This window comes from Diadema antillarum, unplaced genomic scaffold (genome assembly GCF_040938485.1).
Source record: "Diadema antillarum isolate AM-2024a unplaced genomic scaffold, OU_Dant_1.0 scf00000159, whole genome shotgun sequence".
Taxonomy (NCBI): Eukaryota; Metazoa; Echinodermata; class Echinoidea; order Diadematoida; family Diadematidae; genus Diadema; species Diadema antillarum.
In genome coordinates, this window is record NW_027271048.1 from 1,057,074 (window position 1) to 1,081,533 (window position 24,460).

At 38.5% G+C, this 24,460-nt stretch overlaps 1 protein-coding gene across 1 annotated transcript; it reads left to right on the plus strand.

Annotated features, from left to right (window-relative positions):
* The first annotated feature begins 5,940 nt into the window (after positions 1-5,940).
* LOC139722172 (adaptin ear-binding coat-associated protein 1-like) lies at positions 5,941-16,294 on the plus strand. Its single transcript, XM_071633488.1, has 9 exons — positions 5,941-5,999; positions 6,338-6,435; positions 6,877-6,981; positions 7,423-7,504; positions 7,803-7,917; positions 10,007-10,178; positions 11,313-11,448; positions 12,240-12,317; positions 14,781-16,294. The coding sequence occupies exons 1-8, from the start codon at positions 5,941-5,943 to the stop codon at positions 12,271-12,273; spliced, it is 801 nt and encodes a 266-aa protein (XP_071489589.1). The 3' UTR covers positions 12,274-12,317; positions 14,781-16,294.
* Positions 16,295-24,460: the final 8,166 nt, after the last annotated feature.

A 24,460-nucleotide genomic window follows, 5' to 3' on the forward strand; every position in this document is an offset into this window, starting at 1 on the left:
ATTCATACATTTATGCATTGAGTAATTTTCATGGTACCGGTATGGAGAAAAAGTGCAATTTCTGTACTGAATAGTACATTGTTACCATGTTCATCTGGCCTTTGACCCTAAAATTCATAAGATAATCACTTTCAGGTAGAACATGCATAAATATGCAGTAAATTTCACGATAAATTGAGCCACTTCCGAGATATGGAGGAAAAAGTTAGTTCAGCACTTTCACTTGATCTTTGACCTTTTGACCTTTGAGGCAAAAAAAAAGAAAAAAAAAACTCTCCAGAGAATTTCTATTAGGTTACACATGCATACACCAAGTGTAAAAAAAAAAAATAATCCTGCTGGCATTGCATGAACATGAGGGAAATAGTAAAATTTTGAAGTGTCGCACTTGACCTTTGACCCCTGACCTCTGACCCCATGAACCCTACATTCTCTAGATAATCACTGCCAGTCAGTACATGTATATACTATGTTCCATGAAGATACCTTGAACAATTTTCCAATTTACAGAGAAAAAAAAGAAGTTTTAATAGTTTTACTTGACCTATTGACCTTTGACCTTTGACCTCATGACCCAAACTTTTACCAGAGAATCTAAATTGGGTAATACATGTATGCACTAAGTTTCAAGAAAATATCTTCAGGCATTGCATAGATATGGTGGAGATAGTGAAATTTTATGTATTTGACCTTGACCTTTTGACCTTTGACCTTGAGCACGTGCACCCAAAAGTTGATAGGCACAACTTCACCTCCTAATACACATACATGCCAAGTTTCATTAGGATACCTCAACAGCTTTTGATAGTTACCTTGTCCACAAAATTCATTACGGACGGACGGAAAGACGGACGGACGGACGGAAGGACGGACGGACGGACGGACGGACGGACGGACGGACGGACGGACGGACGGACAACCCGAAAACATAATGCCTCCGGCACCACTTCGTGGCGGAGGCATAAAAACTAATTAGTCACTAATCGAGCAGACAGTTCCACCCTTCCTAAAAGGAGATGATGGTAGTGATTAGAAACATAATATATCAACATCGATGATTTTTACTTCATTGAAGAAAAAAAAGTGAAGGTTGGGAGTATCTGCGTAAAAACATCAAAACTGCCATCAAATAAACTAAGATTTCTCAGAACTATATCAACAAACACACAAACACTCACACGCAAGAAACCCAACCATTTCTTTTTTTGTTTCTGTGTGCTGTAATTACAATTACCACTTTTAAATCAAAGTAATAAGTGTGCATGACTGTCCTTTGCCATCTGTTTGGAGTTTGGGTAACATAGACCTATAACTCAAGTGATTATTAATGGCAAAGTTAGGATGGAATATAGTAACACACAGATGTTTGTGCAGACTACTAGTATTATATCTCCTAATCAAGAATGTGTGATCATGTTTCGAAGGACATTAGTCAAATATGGATGGAGGCATACAGATCGAGAGCTTTCTCTCCATGGCATTACAGTAAACACTGCAGATCTTCACCCAAACATAAAGAACAGCTCAAATAAGATTAGGCACGGCTTTCGCTTTTCAAATTATGTCTGAAGAGAGCAATCACTGGAATGAGACACCTTAATATTTAAACTGATTGCAACCTCCATGTAGCATTTCTATTAAACGCTCATGCAAACAAGGAACAAACATATAAAGAACATCTCAAACAAGATTAGGCATGGCTTTCGCTTTCCAATTCAAGGCTGAAGAGAGTGATCAATGGAATGAGATGCCTTGTGTTATGGATACATGTGCATTGTATTATCATTTCTGGGCACTTTATCGTTCCGCGGAGGAATATGTAAATAAAGGAGTTCGACAAGATGACCGAGATCGACCAAACACCTTGTTTGAGAGTCTGGGTATTTTTGGTGGTTATGATGGTTCGTTAAGCCAAGTTAACCTCCCGTAACAAATGATAGTCTAAATTGATTGCAACCTCCATGTACGCTGTCTGGGCAATATGGCCATCGTTTCCTGCACAGAATTGCTCTGAGGTGGTAGACACACATACACATACACACACACACACACACACACACACACACACACAGACACAGACACAGACACACACACACACACACACACACACACACACACACACACACACACATCTTCTTCGGTACATTTATATCATGAAATCATTGTGTTCTGCAGCTGTCTTGAAAAATGTGTACAAATACACTTGTATAAATTTTAAAAAAATTAAGAAAAAATCTTTTCTGGATGAATACACTATACAAATATACCATGCCTGAGAATTCACGCAGTTCTGGTTAAAACAATGTGCAGGAGTACATGACTTTAATCGCACTATTTTCTGAGGGGCACAGCCCCAAAGAAAATAGTACTATTGAAGTCACCAAAGGCACACAGTTTAAACTGGTGCCTTGAACAATGGCCTGGTATATTTGTTTTACAGGCCCAGCGATACGGTGCAATTAACTTCACGATAAGAGGTGAAAGCTTTTGAATTGAGTGTGTGCATGACATTAACTACTGGAACATTTGGCACGCAAAAATATTCACATGCTTTTATTTTAGTGCTAGTTTCTAGTTGAAATTTCCACATCACACAATTTCCACTTTTGCAGTATTAGTCGATTGAGTCTGTTTAAAGTAATCTAGATAAACTATTTCACCACTAAAACAGAGTGTAGATGAGTGTAGATGTCTTTTGAGAATGAATAAAATGAGTGATATTTCAAAACAAAACAGTGTTAACAGGACATTGTCTTCTGATGAAAAATAAACTGACGGATATTCAAATAAACAAAGCAAGATAGGCGAGTTGATTTAACGACCCATCACAGTCCCATGACCACAAATACTCTGACCCACTGAGTGCTTTTTATTGGCTTCCGATATCATGTAGTCATAACTTCCTGCTACGTTTTTGTAGTTGTCTGATTTTATCAAAACTGGTCAGACACTATTATTGTTTCCTCTTATTCACACACTGTGTGTACATTTGAAATAGTCTCCTTCAAGTCTCCATGCATCATTTTAAAATTCAGTCACCTCTGGCACACAGTGAGGCAGGATGAAAGCTAACATTGATAAACCAAACGGGATACTTTATTAGTGAGAGTGCACTTCACCAACATTTTTCTTTTAAATCAAAAGTCCTGTGGAAGATTAGCACCATGCCGAATAGCCACATTGTATTATTCCTCTTTGGCATGTATTTGAAGTGTACTTTTCCAACTTCAAAAGCTATCAGGCTTTGTACTCATTCATAATACTGAAAGCCTTTGTGTGTGTGTGTGTGTGTGTGTGTGTGTGTGTGTGTGTGTGTGTGTGTGTGTGTGTGTGTGTGTGTGTGTGTGTGTGTGTGTGTGTGTGTGTGTGTGTGTGTGTGTTTGGTGGAATGTACAATTTTCAGATCTTGGGAGATGGTTAAGACCCACAGATTTACATGAATATTGCTTGCCAGTTATCTAACAATACCTGATAATATGGGTAAATTGGCACCTCGTCTACAACCACCCTGTCCACTGTCCACCTAGTCTAATGCCATCTCGTCTAAACTCACTTCGTCTACTACCAACTCGTCTACCAACCATTTTGTCTATATGCCAATTAGTCTAATTGTCATTTCGTCTACTAGCCATTTTATCTAATGTCCAATTTGTCTAAGTCACATTTCGTCTAACACCCATTATGTCTATTGACCATTTCGTCTATTAATCATAAGGTCTATGAATAAAATAGTCTACAGGTCATTTTGTCTAATAGCCAATTGGTCTACAACTCATTGTCTAATAGTCAATTAGTCTAATAACCAGTCAGTCTACTCCCAACTGGTCTACTGCCAACTGGTCTACTCCCAATTGGTCTAATCCCAACTGGTCTACACCCAATTGGTCTACTCCCAACTCATCTACTCCAATTGGTCTACTCCCAACTCGTCTACACCCAAGTGGTCTACTCCCAACTCGTCTACTCCCAACTAGTCTACACCCAACTGGTCTACACCCAACTCGTCTACTGCCAACTCATCTACTGCCAACTCGTCTACTGCCAACTAAAAGTGCTACTCCCAACTGGTCTACTACTAGTTATAGTTTTTTTTTTTGTTGTTATTTAAGTCTACTTCATCCAGTTTCTTTTTTCCCAGTGAAATAGGTTGAACGCTCTTGGTGCCCCATTTGGTTTGAATTTTTATGTTCTAATTATGACAATTTTTTAGGAAAAAAAGATGTCACAGTGTGAAAAACTTGCTGTTATTTTTGTGGTAGATGTGTAATTTACTACCAAACGCAATGAAAATCAAATTACACTCGTACTCGATAATTCCTCATTCGGGATCCCGCCAAGATCGCTGCATGCATGCGCACGGAGGTACGGTTGGGCTGGGGTGGTCGGTCGAAATGTAATTCTGTTTCGTATGACTGACAATTCGTTTGTGATGGAGGATTGTAACTGAGCTAGTTTATCATCATTTAGTTATTTTACGGCCAGAATGTAGACTGGATAGTCATGTCTCACCATTGATTAGTATGTCTTTATATTCAGCATGTGCGGAATAATTAACAACTAGAATAGTCTAATATTGATTTTTGTGCTAATCAAGGGCAGGGTTTAATATGAATAGTTCATGACAGTGAGACGGACTGGACACTAGACAAAGTGGTATATTCATTATTAGCATGACCAGATGGAAATGATCAGTTTGGGTAAATTGTTGAGAGTAAAACTACATGCATATCAGTTGGGAGTACACCAATTGGGTATAGACGAGTATAGACCAATTGGGAGTAGACCAGTTGGGAGTAGACCAATTGGGAGTAGACCAATTGGGAGTAGACCAATTGGGAGTAGACCAGTTGGGAGTAGACCAATTGGGAGTAGACCAGTTGGGAGTAGACCAATTGGGAGTAGACCAATTGGGAGTAGACGAGTTGGGAGTAGACCAGATGGGTATAGACCATATTGGGTATGGACAAACTAAGGGTTGGACGATATGGTTACTAGACAAAGTGAATGTAGACTAAATGACTTGTAGACGAGGTGGGAGTAGACTAACTAGTAGTAGACAAAATAGATATTAGACGACATGGCAAATAGACATTGTGAGTGTAGACGATTTGGCTATTAGATCAATTGTTTTGTAGACGAAATGCTCCTTAGACGAGTTGGGTATTAGACAGTACGGGTAGTGGGCAAAGTGACTATTAGACAATATGGGTACTGGACAAAACGAGTTGTAGACCAAATGGGTATTAGACGAATCGGTAATAGACGATATGCCAGTAGACCAATTGGAAAATAGACATAGTGGCTGTAGACGAGGTCACTATATAATATGCACTATTCAAACAGCTTGATGTTACTTGTGCTCTTGATAGCATGCAGTGGTACATACAAATGTACATGTAGGCCTTCTCTTCGGCAAATGTCGCATGATGAGCAGTTGGGTGTCAAGATCCTTTTTTAAGTGCGCCATCAGACATTTTTATTGATTGAAGTGTATTAGTTTTTCTTGAGTTCATTGAGCTGCTGAGAATCATTCCTACTTTCACTGTTGTTGGAGACAAAATTTTGCAGTACAGTTGAACCTCTCTTATCCGGCCTCCCTTTATCCGGATCTCTCTATTATACGGACGCAATCTCGCCGTGATTTTTTTTTTTTTAATAATTACGGAAGGAAAGGGGGATTCCCAACTCAATCTAACAATTAGTGTTTGTTAGATAAAACATACTATGAGTGAGTTATAAAAGTAAGCTAGAAAAGTTGCTAACTTTGATTTTTGTTCTTCCTCCTTTCTGTATGTTTTCTTTACAATCTTATAATATATTCATTTATCACTTTTTGTGTGAATTGGTAGTATCTCACTGTCTTCCACACTATGCATATTTGTCATGAATCTTTGCATGATTGGTTGAATAACCTCATATGGTCTGATTGTTCCATGCAAAATGGCAGCCAGTGGCAGATTTGAACAGAAGGAGAATTACGTTGTGAAATGCAGAGAAGAGTATTAATGTTCCACAGAAATCATGTGAATATAGTAATGATGCAGTTATGTCCACGTTAACCCGTTGAGGACGAGTCCCGAGTAAACTCGGGCAAGTGTTCATGGGAAATGCATGTTGTAGCAAAATCAGCCTGTCCTCAACGGGTTAAAGTATGCCTCATTGACACTGCCTTGCGTTTCGATGAGATGTTTGTTTTCCAGGTACAGCTGTATCTAGCAAGTAAGGAAGGGGAAATACACAGTGACACACACACACCACCACCGAAAAGAGAAATGAAAACATACTGTTCTGCTTCATGAGACATTTAGCTCTTGTATTTCCCATTTTGCCCTAACAGAGCAGCAGACTGGAAGTTGGATGCTCCAGACTGGACAGGAAGGCTGCGGATCGTGACAAAAGGAAACAATGTGTTTATCAAACTCGAAGACAAAGCAGGTTAGTTTCTAGTTTATGAGTGGTAGGGCTGCAGAACAGCATTCTAATATTGCTACCAGGTACATGCAGAATGACACTGCCTTGTCTATACAGTATGTAAGTTTATGATCAGTTGAATCTCCTATTTTATCTAAAGGGAGATGTATTAGCTGATTCATGAAAGCGTTGATACTGTGTTAGTTTTTATTGTGTAGGGTTGTCCTACAGCTTTTGTACTCTGGTCCCACTTTCAACTAGTTTGCAAGGTTCTGCTTCTGACACATCACATAATTGAATCAATTCAAATGTAATCTCTCGCATAAGCATCAGGGACATGTGTATTTCTCTTTCACATCATTCTGCTATTTTTGACAGTCAAAAAAAAAAATATATATATATATATATATATGTATAATATATATCCTCACTTATGGGAGTAAATGTCTCCTTCCTTTGTGACAGGGGAGTTGTTTGCTCAAGCTCCCATTGAGTCATATCCTGGAATTGAGGTGGAAGCAGTTCTCGACTCAAGCCGATACTTTGTGATTAGAATACAAGATGATTCCGGTGAGTTACTTTGTTTTTCTAAGTGCAAGGAATACATGCCAGATAAACACGACTGCATGCATGCAAAAAAAAAAAAAAAACAACAACAAACAAACAAACAAACACACACAAAAAAAAAAAATGTAAAGGGATTGTAATTCAGAAGTATAGATTGATGACCATGGTATGATCCTTGGATATTCTAGCAGAATAAATACTTCAATTCAATGAAATGTTCTCGTTTGAAGACTCATATTGTTTGTCATTACCATTAGATCTCTCAAGATTTTGGTTTGTATATCCCTTTTAGTTGATGAACTTACAAGATGATGTTTGTGTGGTTAAACTTTTATAACTGACAAAATGTACAAGAAGCTTTTTGTTCACATTCTGAAGACATATATCCTCTCCTTTAGTACAGATGATTCACAGCATGTTCATTTCTGTGCTTTCCACACAAAGGTCGCAAAGCTTTCATCGGTATCGGTTTCCAAGATCGCGGGGATTCCTTTGACTTCAATGTAGCCCTTCAAGACCATTTCAAGTGAGTACATTGCATCCTAGTGTCTGTTAGTCCCAAATACCAAGGGAATTGTTGAGCCTTCATTAGTGATGTCTATCTCAATTTAATGAGAGAAAAAATGAATTAGTACATCATGCATCAAAATGTATTGCAAATACCTGTTTTCATTGATTTTTATATTCTTGAAGGAGCAGCAAGCGTAATATGTTAAAGAGTAATTCTATCTCAATGACATTGTTTTGATTATGAATATTTTATATTCGTATTTGTATATTCTTAATGTCCAATTTGTCTTTGTATTACTCATTGTATGTTGCAGATTGCTGAAACAGCAGAAAGAGTTAGAGAAAGAAGAGCAGGATGCTGCCAAAAACCCAGGACCAAAGCTGGATCTTGGCTTCAAAGAAGGTCAAACCATTACAATCAACATCGGAGTAAGTACACAAGCTGTGGATAGTCGGGATGGGGTAGTAGTTGCAAGTATGCTATATCTAAGACGTTCTGATGTGATCGCATACTCTTGAAGTGTTGTGTGATTTCTTTGTGTGCAAGGGAATGAGTATGTGAAATCATTTTTGGATACAAGGTGTTGTACTATGTGGTTGATGATAACTAAGACACTGGACATAACCACAAGTACATGAATGTTTATGGTTAAAACATCGGAGCACAGGAGATGCAAGGATTTATTGTTTGACTGCCGGATCCAGTGTGTCCAAGTCGGACACATCACATTGTGAAACCATTTAGTGCAAATGCGCGATGAACAATGTAGTCCACGCCTATTAGGCCTATTCCACAACATCTCCCTTGTCTTTCCAACAACAACAACAACAACAAATAAATAAATATATAGTGTGCTGGGAGATCACAACTGCATGTTATATAGCATACAAAGCTATGCCTCATTCAGATCTGTAAATAAACTGATGGTACATATAACCAGACATAAATGAATAGAATTCTTGCACTTCTAGAGATCCGAATCAAACAAGGTTGTAGAATTACCAATAGTTTCCCTGGACTTTTGAAAGTACACATCTCTAGTAAATAATTTATAATCAAGGTGTTTTTGTTTTGGTCGCACTGCTTGCTAGTATTGATATTGAGAAGGTTTTTTGCTGACACGTCCGAAACGAGTGATGTAGGAACCATTGGTGTCTAAAGTCTGGCGATGTTGTACCTTACCTCCCACTTCCTCTAGTGGGGCATCACCCTCACTTTGCTCAGGGTCGTCTTTTTGCAGACTTGAGGTCGACAGAGGCATTTGCGGAACATCCCTCAAATGCACTCTGTTCCTCCTGAGCGTGTTGCCATTGGGAGTGGTGACTATGTATGATCTGGCATTGCATACGTCTGTCACCTTAGCAGGGATCCAGATGTGGGACACTTGATCCAATACTCGGACCCTCTGTCCAATCCGGAGAGGGTGTAGATCTTGCCTGCGTCCAGACAAGTCGAAGTCCTCTTTCATACGATTCCTGTGCTGTTCCAAATGCTCCTGGTTCTTCTGCCCTTTGTAGATGGTGTTAGAATCCAGGTTGGAAGTGAACTTAGGACCTGACGACCGAACATCAACTCCGCAGGCGAAGGAAGTGTATTATCGATTGGTGTACACCGAAAGTTTAGCAGAGCAGCAGCAGTGCTTTGTCTGGTTGCCGTAGTCTTCTTGATGATGCTTTTGACAGTGCATACTGTCCTTTCCACCAAGCCATTCGATTGTGGATATCTTGGCGAAGACATGCTTCTGCTGGAAGGCAGCTCCTGCAAACTGTGGACCATTGTCAGAGAAATGAAGTGGCTATCCATCCTCTCCCTAGTGAAGGTGAATACAGTAATGGCTTGGGCCAAATCACCTTGTGTCATTGCTTTGTAACAGTTAGTTGCGATATCTCAGCCGCCAGGTAGGCATAGAGTTGATCTGTGCTAGCGCTAGTGCATATCAGTAGCGCTGGATTCCGTGTATGTACCTGCTGAGCTACAACACACAGTTTACGTACATGCAGCTTTGCACCCGGGCTATGCGTAGTTGCGTTGGGCGGTCAAAGTGTAAACTCGTTGCCGGAAAATGTCCATTTCCTCAAATTTTTGAGCTGTTTGATCCCACCCCTGCCACCATGTCGTACTTCGTGGTTGGCAATAACTACAAGACACTGGACATAACCACAAGTACAAGGATGTTTATGGTTAAAACATCGGAGCACAGGAGATGTAAGGCTTTATTGTTTGACTGCCGGATCCAGTGTGTCCAAGTCGGACACATCACATTGTGAAACCATTTACTTAGTAGTACAAATGCGCGATGAACAATGTAGTCCGCGCCTATTAGGCCTATTATACCACAACACAAGGGTTTTAAAAAATATTACTGTTTTTCAGCGCATGATTGATCTTCAATGCATGGTAGACAGCACATTGAAAATGGAGCATTAGTGCTCCACATTCAGCTGGTGGGCATAATACATTTGTATTTCATGATGAGTTTTATTTTATTTTTTTCCCCTTTGACACTGAATGGAACAGAACAAGCCTGCCAAATCAAGACCAAAGCCATCGGGTGGGGGTGGAGGCACACCTGTCTTACTACCACCACCCCCAGGGGCAGGGGCAAGGGTACCAGTCATTCCTCCTCCCAGCAGAGCAGCAGCCCAACCATCACAACCAGTACAGCCTCAGTCCAGTAATAACGTACCAGGTGAGCAGAAATTCTCTCCCTCAAACCCTCTGGCCACAATATTTTATAATGATTCATCTGCCAATAAGATACACCTGGAGCTACTACTGTACCAGAGTAGAGAGGTTCCATATTATACAGATGTAGACTGCTTTTTGGGGCATGGTTGATATTAGTTGCCAAAGGAATCTCAACTCCATGCTAAGACCCGAGGAGCTTGCTCCAAGAGTCATAGCATGGAGTTGAGATCCCGAGGGACAACTCATATCAATCATACCCTGAATAAAAGCAGTCTATATCTGTTTTATGTACTGAACAAAACTAAAATGAACGTGAACTTGGTCAATTGCGATCGCGCTAGCCAGTTCACACATCGTGATCATCAGCACAGTGGTTGCGTTGTACGTAGGCAGTGACCACGTATGCTCATTTGACGAATGTGATAGACTGTGATGGCACAAGTAGAATTGTAGTACTGGCTGGCATATTTTCAGAGGACACTGGTAGCCCAATACCCTGGCCAGAGCAATGCTGCTACTGACTTTGACTTTGTGGTTAAAGTGCTACTGTGTTAATGAGTATGTCATTTAGCAAGGTCAGGCAATTGCTTATAATGCAATATTAAAGCTGTACGTGCATCAAGAGGTACAGAGCCTCATTACATGATGCACTCTATAGCAATGACAAATTGCAAAGATTGCTTCTTTTTATTTTTATTTTTATCAGCACAGCTTATGACAGGCAATCAACCAAGACTGATTGCTAGGTAACTGCAGTAATTACAGTGTACAATGAATACACACCTCATCAGGAATGGGTTTTGCAACAAATTTGCCAGCTCTTTCAGTGAGTACACACTTTCTTTCGTTCTGCCCGGGCATATACCAGTACGTGTGTACATAGTTATGTAGAACGCATGGGTATTGCACAGATTCATCTTAACCAAGCCCAAGAGAGCAGCCAAGGAATTATGTTCAGGGTATAAAGATGGTGTACATTCATCATACCTACATGTGTGTAATGTGTTCAGTGAGCAGTAAGTAGAGTGAAGTATTTCAATTGGCTAGACCATAAGCATGTTAGTAGGCCCTACATATTGCTTCCTACACTGTCTTTTGATTGTTACCAGACTATTCCCTTCTAATCTCCCAGCAGGATTCGGTGCTTCCCAGGGCCAGCAGCAAGGAGCAAATTTATTAGGGGGCTTCAGCGCCCCACCCCCAGCTGCCCAGCAGCAGCAACACACAAACACGGCCGGATCAGAGTGGGGCGAGTTCACAAGCGCACAGCAGTAAGCTCAGAAAGTTGTTCCCTTCTCCAAAGTCATAACATTAAAATCCATTTCACAGTAAGAATGAGAAACACAATCGCAGATGCATCAGAAGGCATGTGAGCCTCAAATGCTGAAGGGAAGGAAGGGAAATTTTCTCCCTCAAAAATGTTACTCTGAGTAGATGAATGGCATCAAAAGCAAAAGAGGTGATACAGCATCATCAAATGAAAAGGAAGTGATTACCATAAAGTGTCAGTAAACATCTTATCTGACTGTGATACCTGTTTATAGCTGTCTTATGATGAGATCTTTACAGCTTTTATTGTTTGATATTTAATGTGATATCACCAAGTTTAATTTAAAAGAAACAGAAATGCATTTGTGACACAGTTCAAGGTATGCAAAAATGCCATGTTAGATATTCCCAAGGTTGATACTGCTCACTTGCACACAAGTCAGGGAATGTGAACATTATTAGGAGTATTCCATAGACCCAATACCAAGTACCTAGAGATAAGAGTGTGGCTGTGTGCACTGATGCTCATTTCTCTTTAGATTTGTAAGTGGATGCCATTTCATGTGCATGTCACATAGTAGTCCTTGATCTACTGAATGTCTGAAGCACTTACTAACCCGTCGAGGTGAGTCCAAGTATACTCGGGCAGGTGTGAATGGGAAATGGGTGTTGTAGCAAAATCAGTCCGTCCTCAGCGGGTTAACTGTCCTTAAGTAGTGGATATCACTGCTTGTTGTTTTGTTTTATTTGTCCAACTATTTTGATTCTCTCCCTCTTTTTTTCTCTGCACCAGGTCTGCAGATGGTGGTGGATGGGTCCAGTTCTAAACCAACTATATCTGTGTAGTGACCAAGTACATGTGATTTATATGGTATGACATATTGGATCTTTTTTCCGTTATAAATGTGTGGTAGTAGAAGGGATAAAATTTATTTGTCTTTTTTGAACTTGTGTGGTAGAGGTGACTCAACTGACAGGCTAAAGTTTATTATTGATTCCAAACCAGATTTTCATCAAATAAACTTTAAATTCCTCTTAAGATGGTGTCGACGTTCCATGCGATGTATCGCTATTGCGAAAAGCTATCGCTGAGATGTTACATGACTTTTTTCTTTCAAATCTCCTGCATCTTTTGACACCAAATCTATGATGCCCGGATGCGCGGTTCTGAAGTTGCACATAAATATGTACATGCATGTCAGACCAAAAATTGCTCGAAAACGTGAATTCGTGTACAATTTCAATGCAAACTGTGCTTCAGGCAAATTTCATAAAAGCATGATTATTTTGGGTTTTTATTGATTAAAATCAATTAATAACATATTTTCTTTTTTTGGAACAAGGTCGCAGACAAATTTCATTGAAAAAACAATGGAAAACATCAAGTCGAAAATACAGAGAAATACATTAATAATTTAGAAAACAATAAAATACTTATTAAAGAAATTTTTGCGATTACACAATTTTTTTCATACATCATTATGCATAAATTAGCATAATTTAGCATAAATTATAATTTTTCAAAAAATTTACGTCATAGGCAATGTGTGTGCCAATTTTCGTCGCGATCACGCAGTTGACGGCCGAGATCAGGAGCCCCATTTTATCAAAAGATGAAATTAATTTTAAGTCGAGATAATCAATGATTATCTCTCAAATCAACCCTAAGTCCTTAAATCAACTTTAACTTCCTCTCCAATCAACTTTAAGTTTTCACAACCGCTCCAAATCCATGATAACTTTATAGTTGATTAAAAATCAACTATAAGTATAGACAGTCTAGGTAGACTCAATTGTAAGGCAATTTGCAGAAGAAAGATGAGTGTCACACTTTCCTAGTCTAGCTGGGGTCTTGTCACAAATTTTTGTCTGTTAACATTTAGTTACGTTTCTTTCATCTAGTTATGGTCTTTTCTTGCATGAAATTCACAATCGGCATGCATTGCTTATGCGACTGCTGCACGCAGACACCTAGACAGCAGTCTCAATCCCACCCTGCGCGCTCGGCACCTCGGCCCGCCCGCCCATCAAGCCATCGCCAGCAAGGGCAAGTAACCGAGCGCTGGAACTGCGTCTGCGTGCAATGCATATCTTGCCAAAGAATATGCGAGGAAACCAGTGATTTCTGACGCGCGTAGGCCTACATAGAGCTAGTTCGTCAATAGATACTAATTGATAGTTTAGTAGGCCTATACAAAAAATAAAGAGTTTAATTCTATAGCACCTAGTACAACAGTAAGATCTATCTAACCAGTTAGGCGTAAGTAACGTTACAGCGGGTCGTTTGTACTTACCATACACTGTAGACTAGAGCGTCTACTAGGTCTAGAATTTCGACATGTAGACTGGAGATCTATTCTTTACAAAGCCGATCTGCGCCGTAGATGTAAAAAAAAAAAAACATAATGCCTCCGGCACCACTTCGTGGCAGAAGCATAGAAAGCTAGTCACCACACTCTCACAAGTTTCCATTATCCTACACGTAACACACAAGACTTGACACAATGCATACACGACCTTCACCTTGGACAGTCCCACTGCAGAAATCCTCTGTGTCAGATTATCCATCAATGACGTTAGATCTAAGATCCTATGTATGTGCAGGATCTTCACGGTTCTTGCGTACGCAGATTTTCGTTGAGCTCGAGATGTGCTAGATCTATCGACCTACTCAGTACTTTCGTCAATGCAACACAAAACGGCGTATTTTGCGGTTCTGTTCCAAACGTACTTCTAATTCAGCGGCTGTAGTGTTACACTGCAGCACACTAGCAGACTAGGCTTCCGTGGCCGTGGCAAACAATCATGTACATTCGTGTTTTTGTTTATTGTTTTGCTTTATGTATTGTATTGTTTTGAAGCAGACAGTACCGGAAACCAGCCTCGTCCTGTGATTTTTTATTTTGACTAAATCAATAATAAGTCATGGTGATCAGCTATAACGATAATCGACTATCAAGTCTCTTCATAAAACGGAAACTTATAGTTGATTAAAAGTTGTAGCCGACTTTAAGTTGATCAAAGTTATCGTTGATTTCACAATCGACGCTAATAGAATGATGCTCATCAGCCATATTATTTCATAGATAATTGGACAATTCAAACTGTGAACATGACTATAGATACATGTAGTGTGCCATTTGTTACGACCAGGTGTATTTCAGAATTTTAGCATGTGTGGGACTATCTCTCTCTTATGTAATATTTTTTCCTGTGATAGTTAAACATACACACATATAGAACTTTGTCTGTTTGCCGGGCTAAGTGTAGGTGAATGTGTGGTTTAATTTTGACGTTGTTTCCACTTCTCTGACTGTCCTCATAACCTGCACAGAGAGCCTGACTCAACAGGGAGTCCAAGTACTGAAGAGCGATGTTCGGCCATCTCCCGTAGCAACAGTCGCTATACAACACGGAAGGCTGCTTAGTTGGATAAAAGCAGGACTGCCTCCTCTCCCTGTGGGTACTTTTCAGTGTTCTTTAAAAACTCATGTGAGTGGACATTCTTCATTTTCCTTTATTTTCCCCCGTATTTTCTTGTGGAGGAAAAGACGGCACTGTGTGACAATGTTGCTTTAGTGATGTGACCTCATTACTGTAGGAATTTGGGAGCCAAAGAACCTGATAATGACCAGCAAGTATTGACCACGTAGACTTGAGCGACAATCTGGAGCTGGATGGGACCGAACGTAGCCTCGTTTCAGTTTTTTTTAGCGTTTCGCACATTTCTCTCCGCTGGATTTTGGTTTTGTCTTTTGTTCTAATTTTAAGTTTTGGACAGTTGTGTTCATTTCTCTCTGTGTAAAGTACATGGTAGTTCTGGGAGCCTAGCTGAACTGTGCTAAATTCTGTTGATATGTTTCAATGTGTTTTCCTGTAAAGTAGTGTTGCATATCCATGCAGACTCTAAGCTTTTTTTGTTTTATTCAATGCACCAATCAAATTCATTTAATAATGATTTGTGAATGTAGTTCAGTTACAATAGGAAATTTATCCAATGTCGAGCTGCTTTCAGAGTATGTAATACGTATGAGAAGGGTTTTTGTTGGTTTTTATATCAAAATGTTTGAAAAGATATTCATTCAGAAGGTAGCATATCTGGAGGGAGGGGTTTGTTTATTATTTATTGATTAATTATCTCATGATAATTAAAACAAATCAAAATCAAGTTGTCCTGTATGCTTGGGATCATGCAAGAATTTAGTAAAACCTGATGTTATCACTCCTGCTTAACCAGTGGGAGAGAGTGTCATCAAGTGTAAAGAAACTTTTGAAATGAATTGGGAAGTAGTTTCATGTGTTTATTGTACACCAGATGTGGGACCACGTTTTGTTTGATTACTATAAGTACTTTTTGAAACCTTTAATGTATCAAACTGCCAATTAAAAAGAGACGTGCGCATTATAAGTTTACAAACATTACTTATGCAGAATTTTTAGAAAACAATACAAAATCTCATCACTGTCCACCTCTTAGTAAAAGTAAATCCTCTGTTTATCATCACTGCTAGTGCATTAAAATATTCACAGTGGAGTGCAGAATGTTATGGTGAGAAAGAGGCTGTGTCGGTGAGTTGGATGTGTAGTATTGAAATCGGTTACAGTAAGCCAGTTCGTAGTTCCACTTTACGCATTAGCAGAAGAAGATCGTTTGTAACAACAGGCATGTTGGTCTTCAAATTCACGGAGTAAGTCATCTGTAATGTAATGATTGCATGTATGCTGGCATGTCATCCTTATAAATGGTGCTTGCCAGCACATCCAGCTAACAGCAACAAAGTGGTCATTTACGACTAGTATTTGACATTGATAATAGGAAAAGAAAAGTTTTTTTAATGCATTGAATGCAAATGATGAAATGGATGCTTTCAAAAGTGTAAATGGGCAGACGGTTCTTGTCACCTGATTTATGCATGTTCATTCTTTGTGTGAACATGAATTCCAGAAATTAGGCAAGCTTTATGCATTATGTCATTTTGAAAATGAATGAATTGCCTAACCAACTGAGAAAAAAGAAGAAGGATTATTTGGAAAATATGCATATAGGCTAACTACAAACTGGCGTATTGGAGTGAATGAGTTCAGTATAAGGTGGGTTTGTCTGCCTGTCATGTTTGCTGACCTCTAGATGCAGTGTCTGCTTGAAATACATCAAACTGTGCATACTGAATAGTAAGATGGCATGCACAAAGCCACGTGAACTGCTCTGAGATCCTCGAATCATTGTGCCCAAAAAAGTTTTCTCTCTTTTAATGAGATTGTTAGACACCTAGGCCAGTTCACTGGCCCCCATACACCCAGTGGGGATGCCACACAGCCAGTATTGTATGTTGGTGTTCTTTATACTGCTCTTAGTATATACAATCTTTGTAAATTTGCTACTGTGTCTGCCATCTGATAACAGACTTCACAAATAAACATAAAATATACTCCAATATTGCACTGTGTGCATTGAATGCGCATGTTTATTTTTCTACACGTATGTTGCACCATTGTTTTACTGTTGGTTTGTGTATGGAACCTCAAGCACATCTCTATGCTCTTGGCTATATATGCTCTATATGCTATCATACAAATCATGAGTTATTATTACAGATCTGACTACTTTATTCAGTGTCCATCTATATCAACCTGCTGCATATATACAATGTACTACATGCCTTCTTGATTTAGATTGCAAACATGTTTGTAATTGTATTGAATGTGCCACAAAGGGTTGGTGTACATGTTCACAGATGAAATGACTGGAAAGGGCACTTAAAAGTCTGTACAGTGAGTAGCATGTTTTTACTACACTGTTTTCATAGCATAGTCATTGCTTTTCTGTTTTCCAAATTATTGAATTCCTCACCAAGTGTAGGAAAGGCCTGTGGCAGATAGAATTAGAACCTGGCAAGAAGAATCCTCATCCGTGGTACATGTATTTCAAAGTTCCATGTGATTCCAATTATTGGTGACATGTATCTTCACTGTAAGCTTATTCCATTTGTGTGCAGGGATGAAGACATTTAGTCTGAGAGGGAATATTGCTTCATGTTTGTGACACCGTAGGCCTTGCTCATATTGAGACATTTGATAAAGGCCTATGTGTAGACTATAAGTATGCATCGAATCATCATGAAAGACATGTATGTTTTATCATTTTATGCTTCTGTCACACAGTGATTTATCCTCTTCATGTGGAATATATTTTAGTTTATGTATTTTGTGTCGTAATGATTAAACTTGAAAATTACATGCGAATGTTGAAGTATTGTTATAATATTTAGTTTAGTTAACTGACCATACACTGGTGAAGGAATGAAATTTGAGGTCATGAAGTCAGAGGTTGCTGGTCAAAGTTTTAGGCCAAACTTTCACCTTACAAGCAATAATTCAGAAAATTTTTGGTGAAATGTAATCATGTCATGTTTGCTTGCATGTAGAATTCAAAGAAGGCATTGTCTAGTGTAGTCCTAGTGTGCCTAAGCATAATAATTTTGCATCATGTCTTGCAACATTCTCTTCATTCAGTGATATTTATTGCACAGTGTAATGTTCTCATACAGACATGAGTGTATACACATGTACATATCTAAATCATGTCAGCTCTACAGTGTAGGTTCTTGCTGACATGGGTGTATGCCTACAGGCAGAGTTTTTTTTTTAAACATCAAATGAGCCTGATTAAACTTCATGAAATGATTGTTTTTGTAAGGTAGTATGCAGTACTGAAAATTAAAATGTGATTGTGTGGACATTCCTGACATATTTCCTATCATTAAGAATCTAAGCTGAAGGATCAAAATACAGTATAAGAGTTAGTTTAAACCTCTTGTGTTTGCTACAGCCACTCTTACACATTGAGTATTCACATCAATGTCAAATGAAATGCAAGTTTGATTTTATCATAACAGCCCCTTCCCCCCCCCCCACACACACATGACTATTTGTCCTAACACAGTAATTTCCCCCCTCTGAATTGTAGTTGTTACATGGATATTTCTTTGTGAAGACAATAATTTGTTTGTGTCCACTTGTTTGTCTGAGATTGTTTTTAGTTGTATCATGAGAAGTTTGTCCCATTTATGCATTCTATAATTAAGAGTTGTTGAAATGGAGTCCATTAACTCTTAATGTGCCAGGCCCAAAACCCCTAACGTGCCAGAGGTTTTTACCTAACGCCAGAACGTTTTGATACTGGACTGACAATGAAATTTAAAACCGCTATATCTCTGAAACTATTGACTGTTTTGAATTGAGGTCTACACAACATATATCAAGAAATGTTTGTTCTTTCGTGTCATGTAGTCAGTTTGCCATAATATCTATCTGAACCTGAAATATTACAGAAATAATTGATACATCAAAAAAATTATTAAAAATTTTTGTGTAGTATGGAAAAAAGAGTCAGTCGTGTTTTTCCTTCAATAGAACGCTCCCTTGACTCTGTGAGAAAGTTTCAGAGCAACATCTCCTCTTTCAAATGATAACAAAATTGCCTTCTAGAATTGTATGATTCCAAGGATACTAGCAGTTTATTTTGTCTTAGCAATTTCTCTTTCTGCCGCAGTAATTCATTCCCAAATCTGAGTCCTTTAGTCCCAGATCCTGTATTTGACACTAAAGTAATTGTCCCGGGCTCTGGAAGAGTGTCTTTTGTCTACTTGAGAAGGAAGAACCTACTAATCCTTCTTTTGTCTAAGCGGATCGTGGGTTGGGGGGGGGGGGAGGGGGAGGGGGGTACTCTATTGAAATCGGCAGGCCTTTGTCCGCGTGCAATTCCTATGCTAGCATGGGGACCATTAGTGACGTTTACCAAAACAAAAGGATGAAACACTTGACCGACGAACGAAAGCTGACCCTCTTTGAGGGACAAAATGAAAGCAGCTTCCCGCAGGACAGCGTCCAAGCGGAACAATGCGAGTGGAACCGCATAGACAATACACGCAGATTCAATTGCATACACACGCGTGGTTTACTAATGAGACTTTTGATCCATACACATCTCGCAGAGGGTGCGCTCGCTGCGGATTTTCCCCGACGCGAAAAAAATACATCTAGCTGAAAAATCATGTATTTACTCAAAATTTTCCAATGTAAGCATGTTCATATTTTTATTGGAAACGATGGCTATGCTTATCAGCTACCAGTACATATCATTGGCAGTTTCTTGGTGTAACACATTATGGTATCACAAGAACTTAAATGATCAATGCTTTTCTCGCTCTTCTTAGTCGCCGATCGGCGACCATGGCACGTCAGGACTAAGGTCGCCGTTCGGCGACCATGGCACGTTAAGAGTTAATGTGTCAAGATTTTCGTGTGTCACTGAATGTATCATTCAAACTTTAAAGGGATGGTACAGTATCGGTGGAGATGAGAATTGGGCTTTTGACTTTTTGACAAGAAAACACTTATGAAATAGTCCAGTGCATACCATTTTAGGAGGAATTCAAATTTATTCGATGAAAATCGGGTTTGGAATGACTGAAACATCCAAAAACAAAGTAAAACAGAGCAACGTAATAAAGTGTGGGTCCCACACTTTACTAGAATCGCTCTGTTTTGGATATATCAGCCATTTCAAAACCAATTGTCATCAAATAAACATTGAATTCCTTGTGGAATTACACGCTCTTTCATATTTTACAAGAGGTTTCTCATTATCTCACAAAAAAATGTTAGAAACCTGAAAATAGGTCTCAACCAAAACAACTATACGATCCCTTTAAAGAGCACATGTCCTTTCCAGAGTGAAACCCACTTAACGTTGTAAAACATGGAATTGCGAATAAACCAAAGGTAAAACAAAGCGATCGTAATAAAGTGTGGGTCCCACACTTTACTAGAATCGCTCTGTTTTAGATATCTCAGCCATTTCAAAACCAATTGTCATCAAATGTTGAATTCCTTGTGGAATTACACGCTCTTTCGTATTTTACAAGAGGTCTCTCATCATCTCACCAAAAAATGTTAGAAACCTGAAATTAGGTCTCAACCAAAACAACTATACGATCCCTTTAAAGAGCACATGTCCTTTCCAGAGTGAAACCCACTTAACGTTGTAAAACATGGAATTGCGAATAAACCAAAATCCTTTATCAAGACATTTTGCCAGATAGAGTAGACTTGACAGATATTGATGAAGCTTGCCACTCAATATCATCTCCTTTGTTTTTAGGTTCCTAGGCCTGTAAAGATGAGCAACCAGTCCATGAGTGTATGTACAAATTATCTGTTAATTAGAAAGCATTCCATTATGTTGGTAAAAGTTTTTAAAAAAATGATTGTGTACCAGTATGCCACGTATTTTACAGGGTTTTTATTGTCCCAAATTGAATGAGCCGGGTGTATTTGCAAATTGAACAACACGCAAATATTATCAATCTCTGATCCCAACATAAATGCAAGATGCATGCATACATTTCTCCATCCACTCATGGTACTACTGTACATCCAGATTGCAAAATTGTTGAGAAGTCCTGATTTGTGAGAAATTAGACTCGCCAAATATATGGCATATACAGTATATCCGATTAGCAGAGGCACCTATTCCTTCAATATCTAAGAGCATCCCCTTGTATGTATTACTATATGAGAGGAAAAAAGTTGTTCAGATGACTTACATGCCTCTCCTTTAATGAAAACAACAATTGTTAGATTCTTGTCTTCTGTGACCTTAAGTAGACCTCCCAACCATTCTGAATTCTTAGGAAGAAATCTAAATTTCGACCTTTCCCAGCTTGTTTCAATAGGAGTTTCTTATTATTTCTTGATAATTTTACTACACACTCCTATGGGAACTGCTCTTTCTTTCCTACGTTTGAGCCAAATCATCCCTGTTGTTCAGTTTGGGAGGTTGGGAGGTCTGCCTTTAAGTATTCTGATACAGTTTCCTGTAGTGTATGGCCCATGTAGAAAACCCTCATTTCTGCCCATATTGAACAGGTTGTTCAAAAAGTAGATGGTGACCCTCCAAACTATGTTATTTCTACACTCTTGGCTCCCCATATTGCTGTCTTTCAATAGTACGTTATGTCTGACACACTGTAAAATTGTGGAAGCAAATTATACCACGCATGGATGATACAACTGTATTGACATATTACACAATACATGTGGTCACAATTCAGTAGAATCCCCTCATTGGCATAGATTATCATTTGTCTATTTTTAAATAGATTATACTGTTTTAGAGTCATTCATGTAACAAGATGTATTTTGTGTAGCATATTGATATGTTATGTATCTATAGTGTGATTTATTAGGCTTTCACCTTGCAGCATGCACATTATATGACTGTTGATTGTTTATTTGTGATGTGAATATCAGCTGACTGTGCCTGTGATATCTAACAATGACTGTTTAGATGTCATTGTTGTCCAAAGACATCAATTGGATTACCCTGTGTTACATAGTGATTACAAATTTGAATTTCTTATTTCCTGAAACAAAACAAAACAACAAAAAAAACAGAAAAAGAAGATGAGCAACATATTTTCCTTGTGGTAACATCGCTGGCTATCATCTACTTCATGGCATGCTCCTTTTCCGGGGTAACTAACCCCTTTTTTGCACATGATATCCTAATAGCAGAAGGTCGGGACACAGCAGGTTTTATTTTATGGTCCTTTTTTTTTTCTTTTTACAATGTATCCTCAGTGTGCACAGTGGATGTAGTGCAGGAAATCTTTCTGAGATTTCTCAACATATTGTCGATGAAAGTAGAAATGTATTTTTCAACAACCAGAAGATATGACTATATATTCCTGTAATTCCAATCAGTTACAAATTATATAGTGTATCTGCACATTATCCATAATGTACTAGTACACGAATGGACAGATAGACGATAGATGTGCTGATAAAGTATATCTTTGTTTATGTTTTACCTTCGATGTATTTGAAGTATAAAGAATATTGATTATCGCCATTCCCTGATGTTCCTAAAGTGGATAGGTAATCTGTTCAAATAATTGTATATCTCATTTCATTTGTAGATGTACATTGCATATATTTTTTTTTTCTGCAGTTTGTTTTCCCCTTGATTACTGTGTTAGTGGAAAAAAGGTGAAACTGTGATATGAGGTGACTTAGATGAAAACATTAAACACAGACTGATTTTGTCACCACAAATGAGCCATTCACTCTCTAGCTGTATTTTCAAGGGTGAATATGTAGCAAATTTCCATGGCAATGTGGGCACGGGGACATTCACTTCAACAGTTATTCATTCTTGGATGAATTTGTTGGAACTCTGCAGTATAGTTCATGTCCATAGGTTTTGACATGTCCCATGTATGGCATATGATATGACAAGGTACTGTACAACCAGACATTTTCGCATGCATTTTAGTTTTGCAAATATCACAAAAGCCAAGATTCACGAAATTAAAATACATGCAAAAGTTCTTGTGTACACCATAATGCATGGGATGCCAGTGGCAATTTGCGTAAAAGGCCATAGGCTCCAATTCGTGAAAATTTCACGCCGTGAATATTTCTTGCTTTACAGTGTTGTAGAGTATGAGTGAAGAAGGATATCAGATATATGTGTGTACTATTCAATATACACATGTCATGATGTATGATCCAACTACAAATTTTTATCAGAAAGTGAGAGATATGACATTATGACATTAAAATGTGATTTATGAGCATTTATGCAAGTTGTCTCCTCTAGTGTATGTGTGTTGTGTTGTGATGTAATAAGAATGTTCACCAATGACAGATTGTAGGTGTCACAGTTGTGGTAGTATAGATAGATATGGCAGAAATAGTACGGTATATATTAGACACCAGTACATGTAGCAGTTTTTCTACAGTCGGCTCTGCATATGTTGGAGCTGGCTTTGTCATATTTTTGCTGGAGTCAAAGTAAATGTTGAACCAACTTAAAAGCTGGTACGACATAGTAAAAGTGGAACATTGCCCAAGTCAAACTTATACTTGAGCTCTGATAGATAAGAGTGATTCACAGTTAGCTGTTAACGCAATCCTGCTGAAGATACAAAAATATATCATCAGCCTAAGTTGAAGTAAATTCTCTAAAAAATATGAAAAAAAAAAGATGTATGAAGAACACAATTTGATTTTTACCTGTACAGAGAGCTTATTAATCCAAGGTGCAGTAGATTCCATGTATGCAGAGTCGACTGTATATGCATAATGACGTCGCAGTTAAAGTGAAGAGTGATATAAGTGGTAATGAACATGTTTCGCCCAATCACTGAATATTTTTTTCCAGATATTATTATCTCTCCCTCTCTCTCTCTCTCATTCTCACTGGGATGCTGTCTTCAGCCTTTAGCAGGACAATTCTAACACAGGTTTATGTTTGAGTCTACATTGTTTTATTTAAACATAAAACATATCTACGAATATAAAATATTGTGGAATACGCGGTATGATATGATTCAAAAGGTCAGATTTCATACAAGTGTGTAAATACCTATTCCTCTTTAAACATCTGCATCAGAAAATGCACATAAAACTTTTTGTAAACTACCCCTAAATGCAATAGCCACAGTCCAACTACAAAATACAGTGAAAATGACATCAATCATAAAGTAAATACCAGTATTTCCAGCTGTGCTGATGCACAGAGTATCACGATATTCACTCTATGTGAATCCATTTCCATGCATTCGTCCTTCAGCGCAATTAGCTCTATGTTACACATCAATATTTTGTTTGTGGTCAAGAATAATTTCATATATAGATTGGAAATATACATTCAAGAATATTGCACACAAGAACCCACCCCTCCCCCTCCACACCAGAAAGAAGAAGAAGAAGAAGAAGAAGAAGAAGAAGAAGAAGAAGAAGAAGAAGAAGAAGAAGAAGAAGAAGAAAAGAGAAAAAAAAGAAGAGGTTCCCCATTCTAGAGTAAAATGAGTTTCAGTTGTATCCATTTGCGTCAATTGTACAACCACCTGTGGCTACATCGGCGTTAAATGGTTTCTCGCTGAAAGACGGCAGTTTTGTTTTGTTTTTTGTTTTTTACGTGAGAGTGTTCTTGCATCAGTTTAT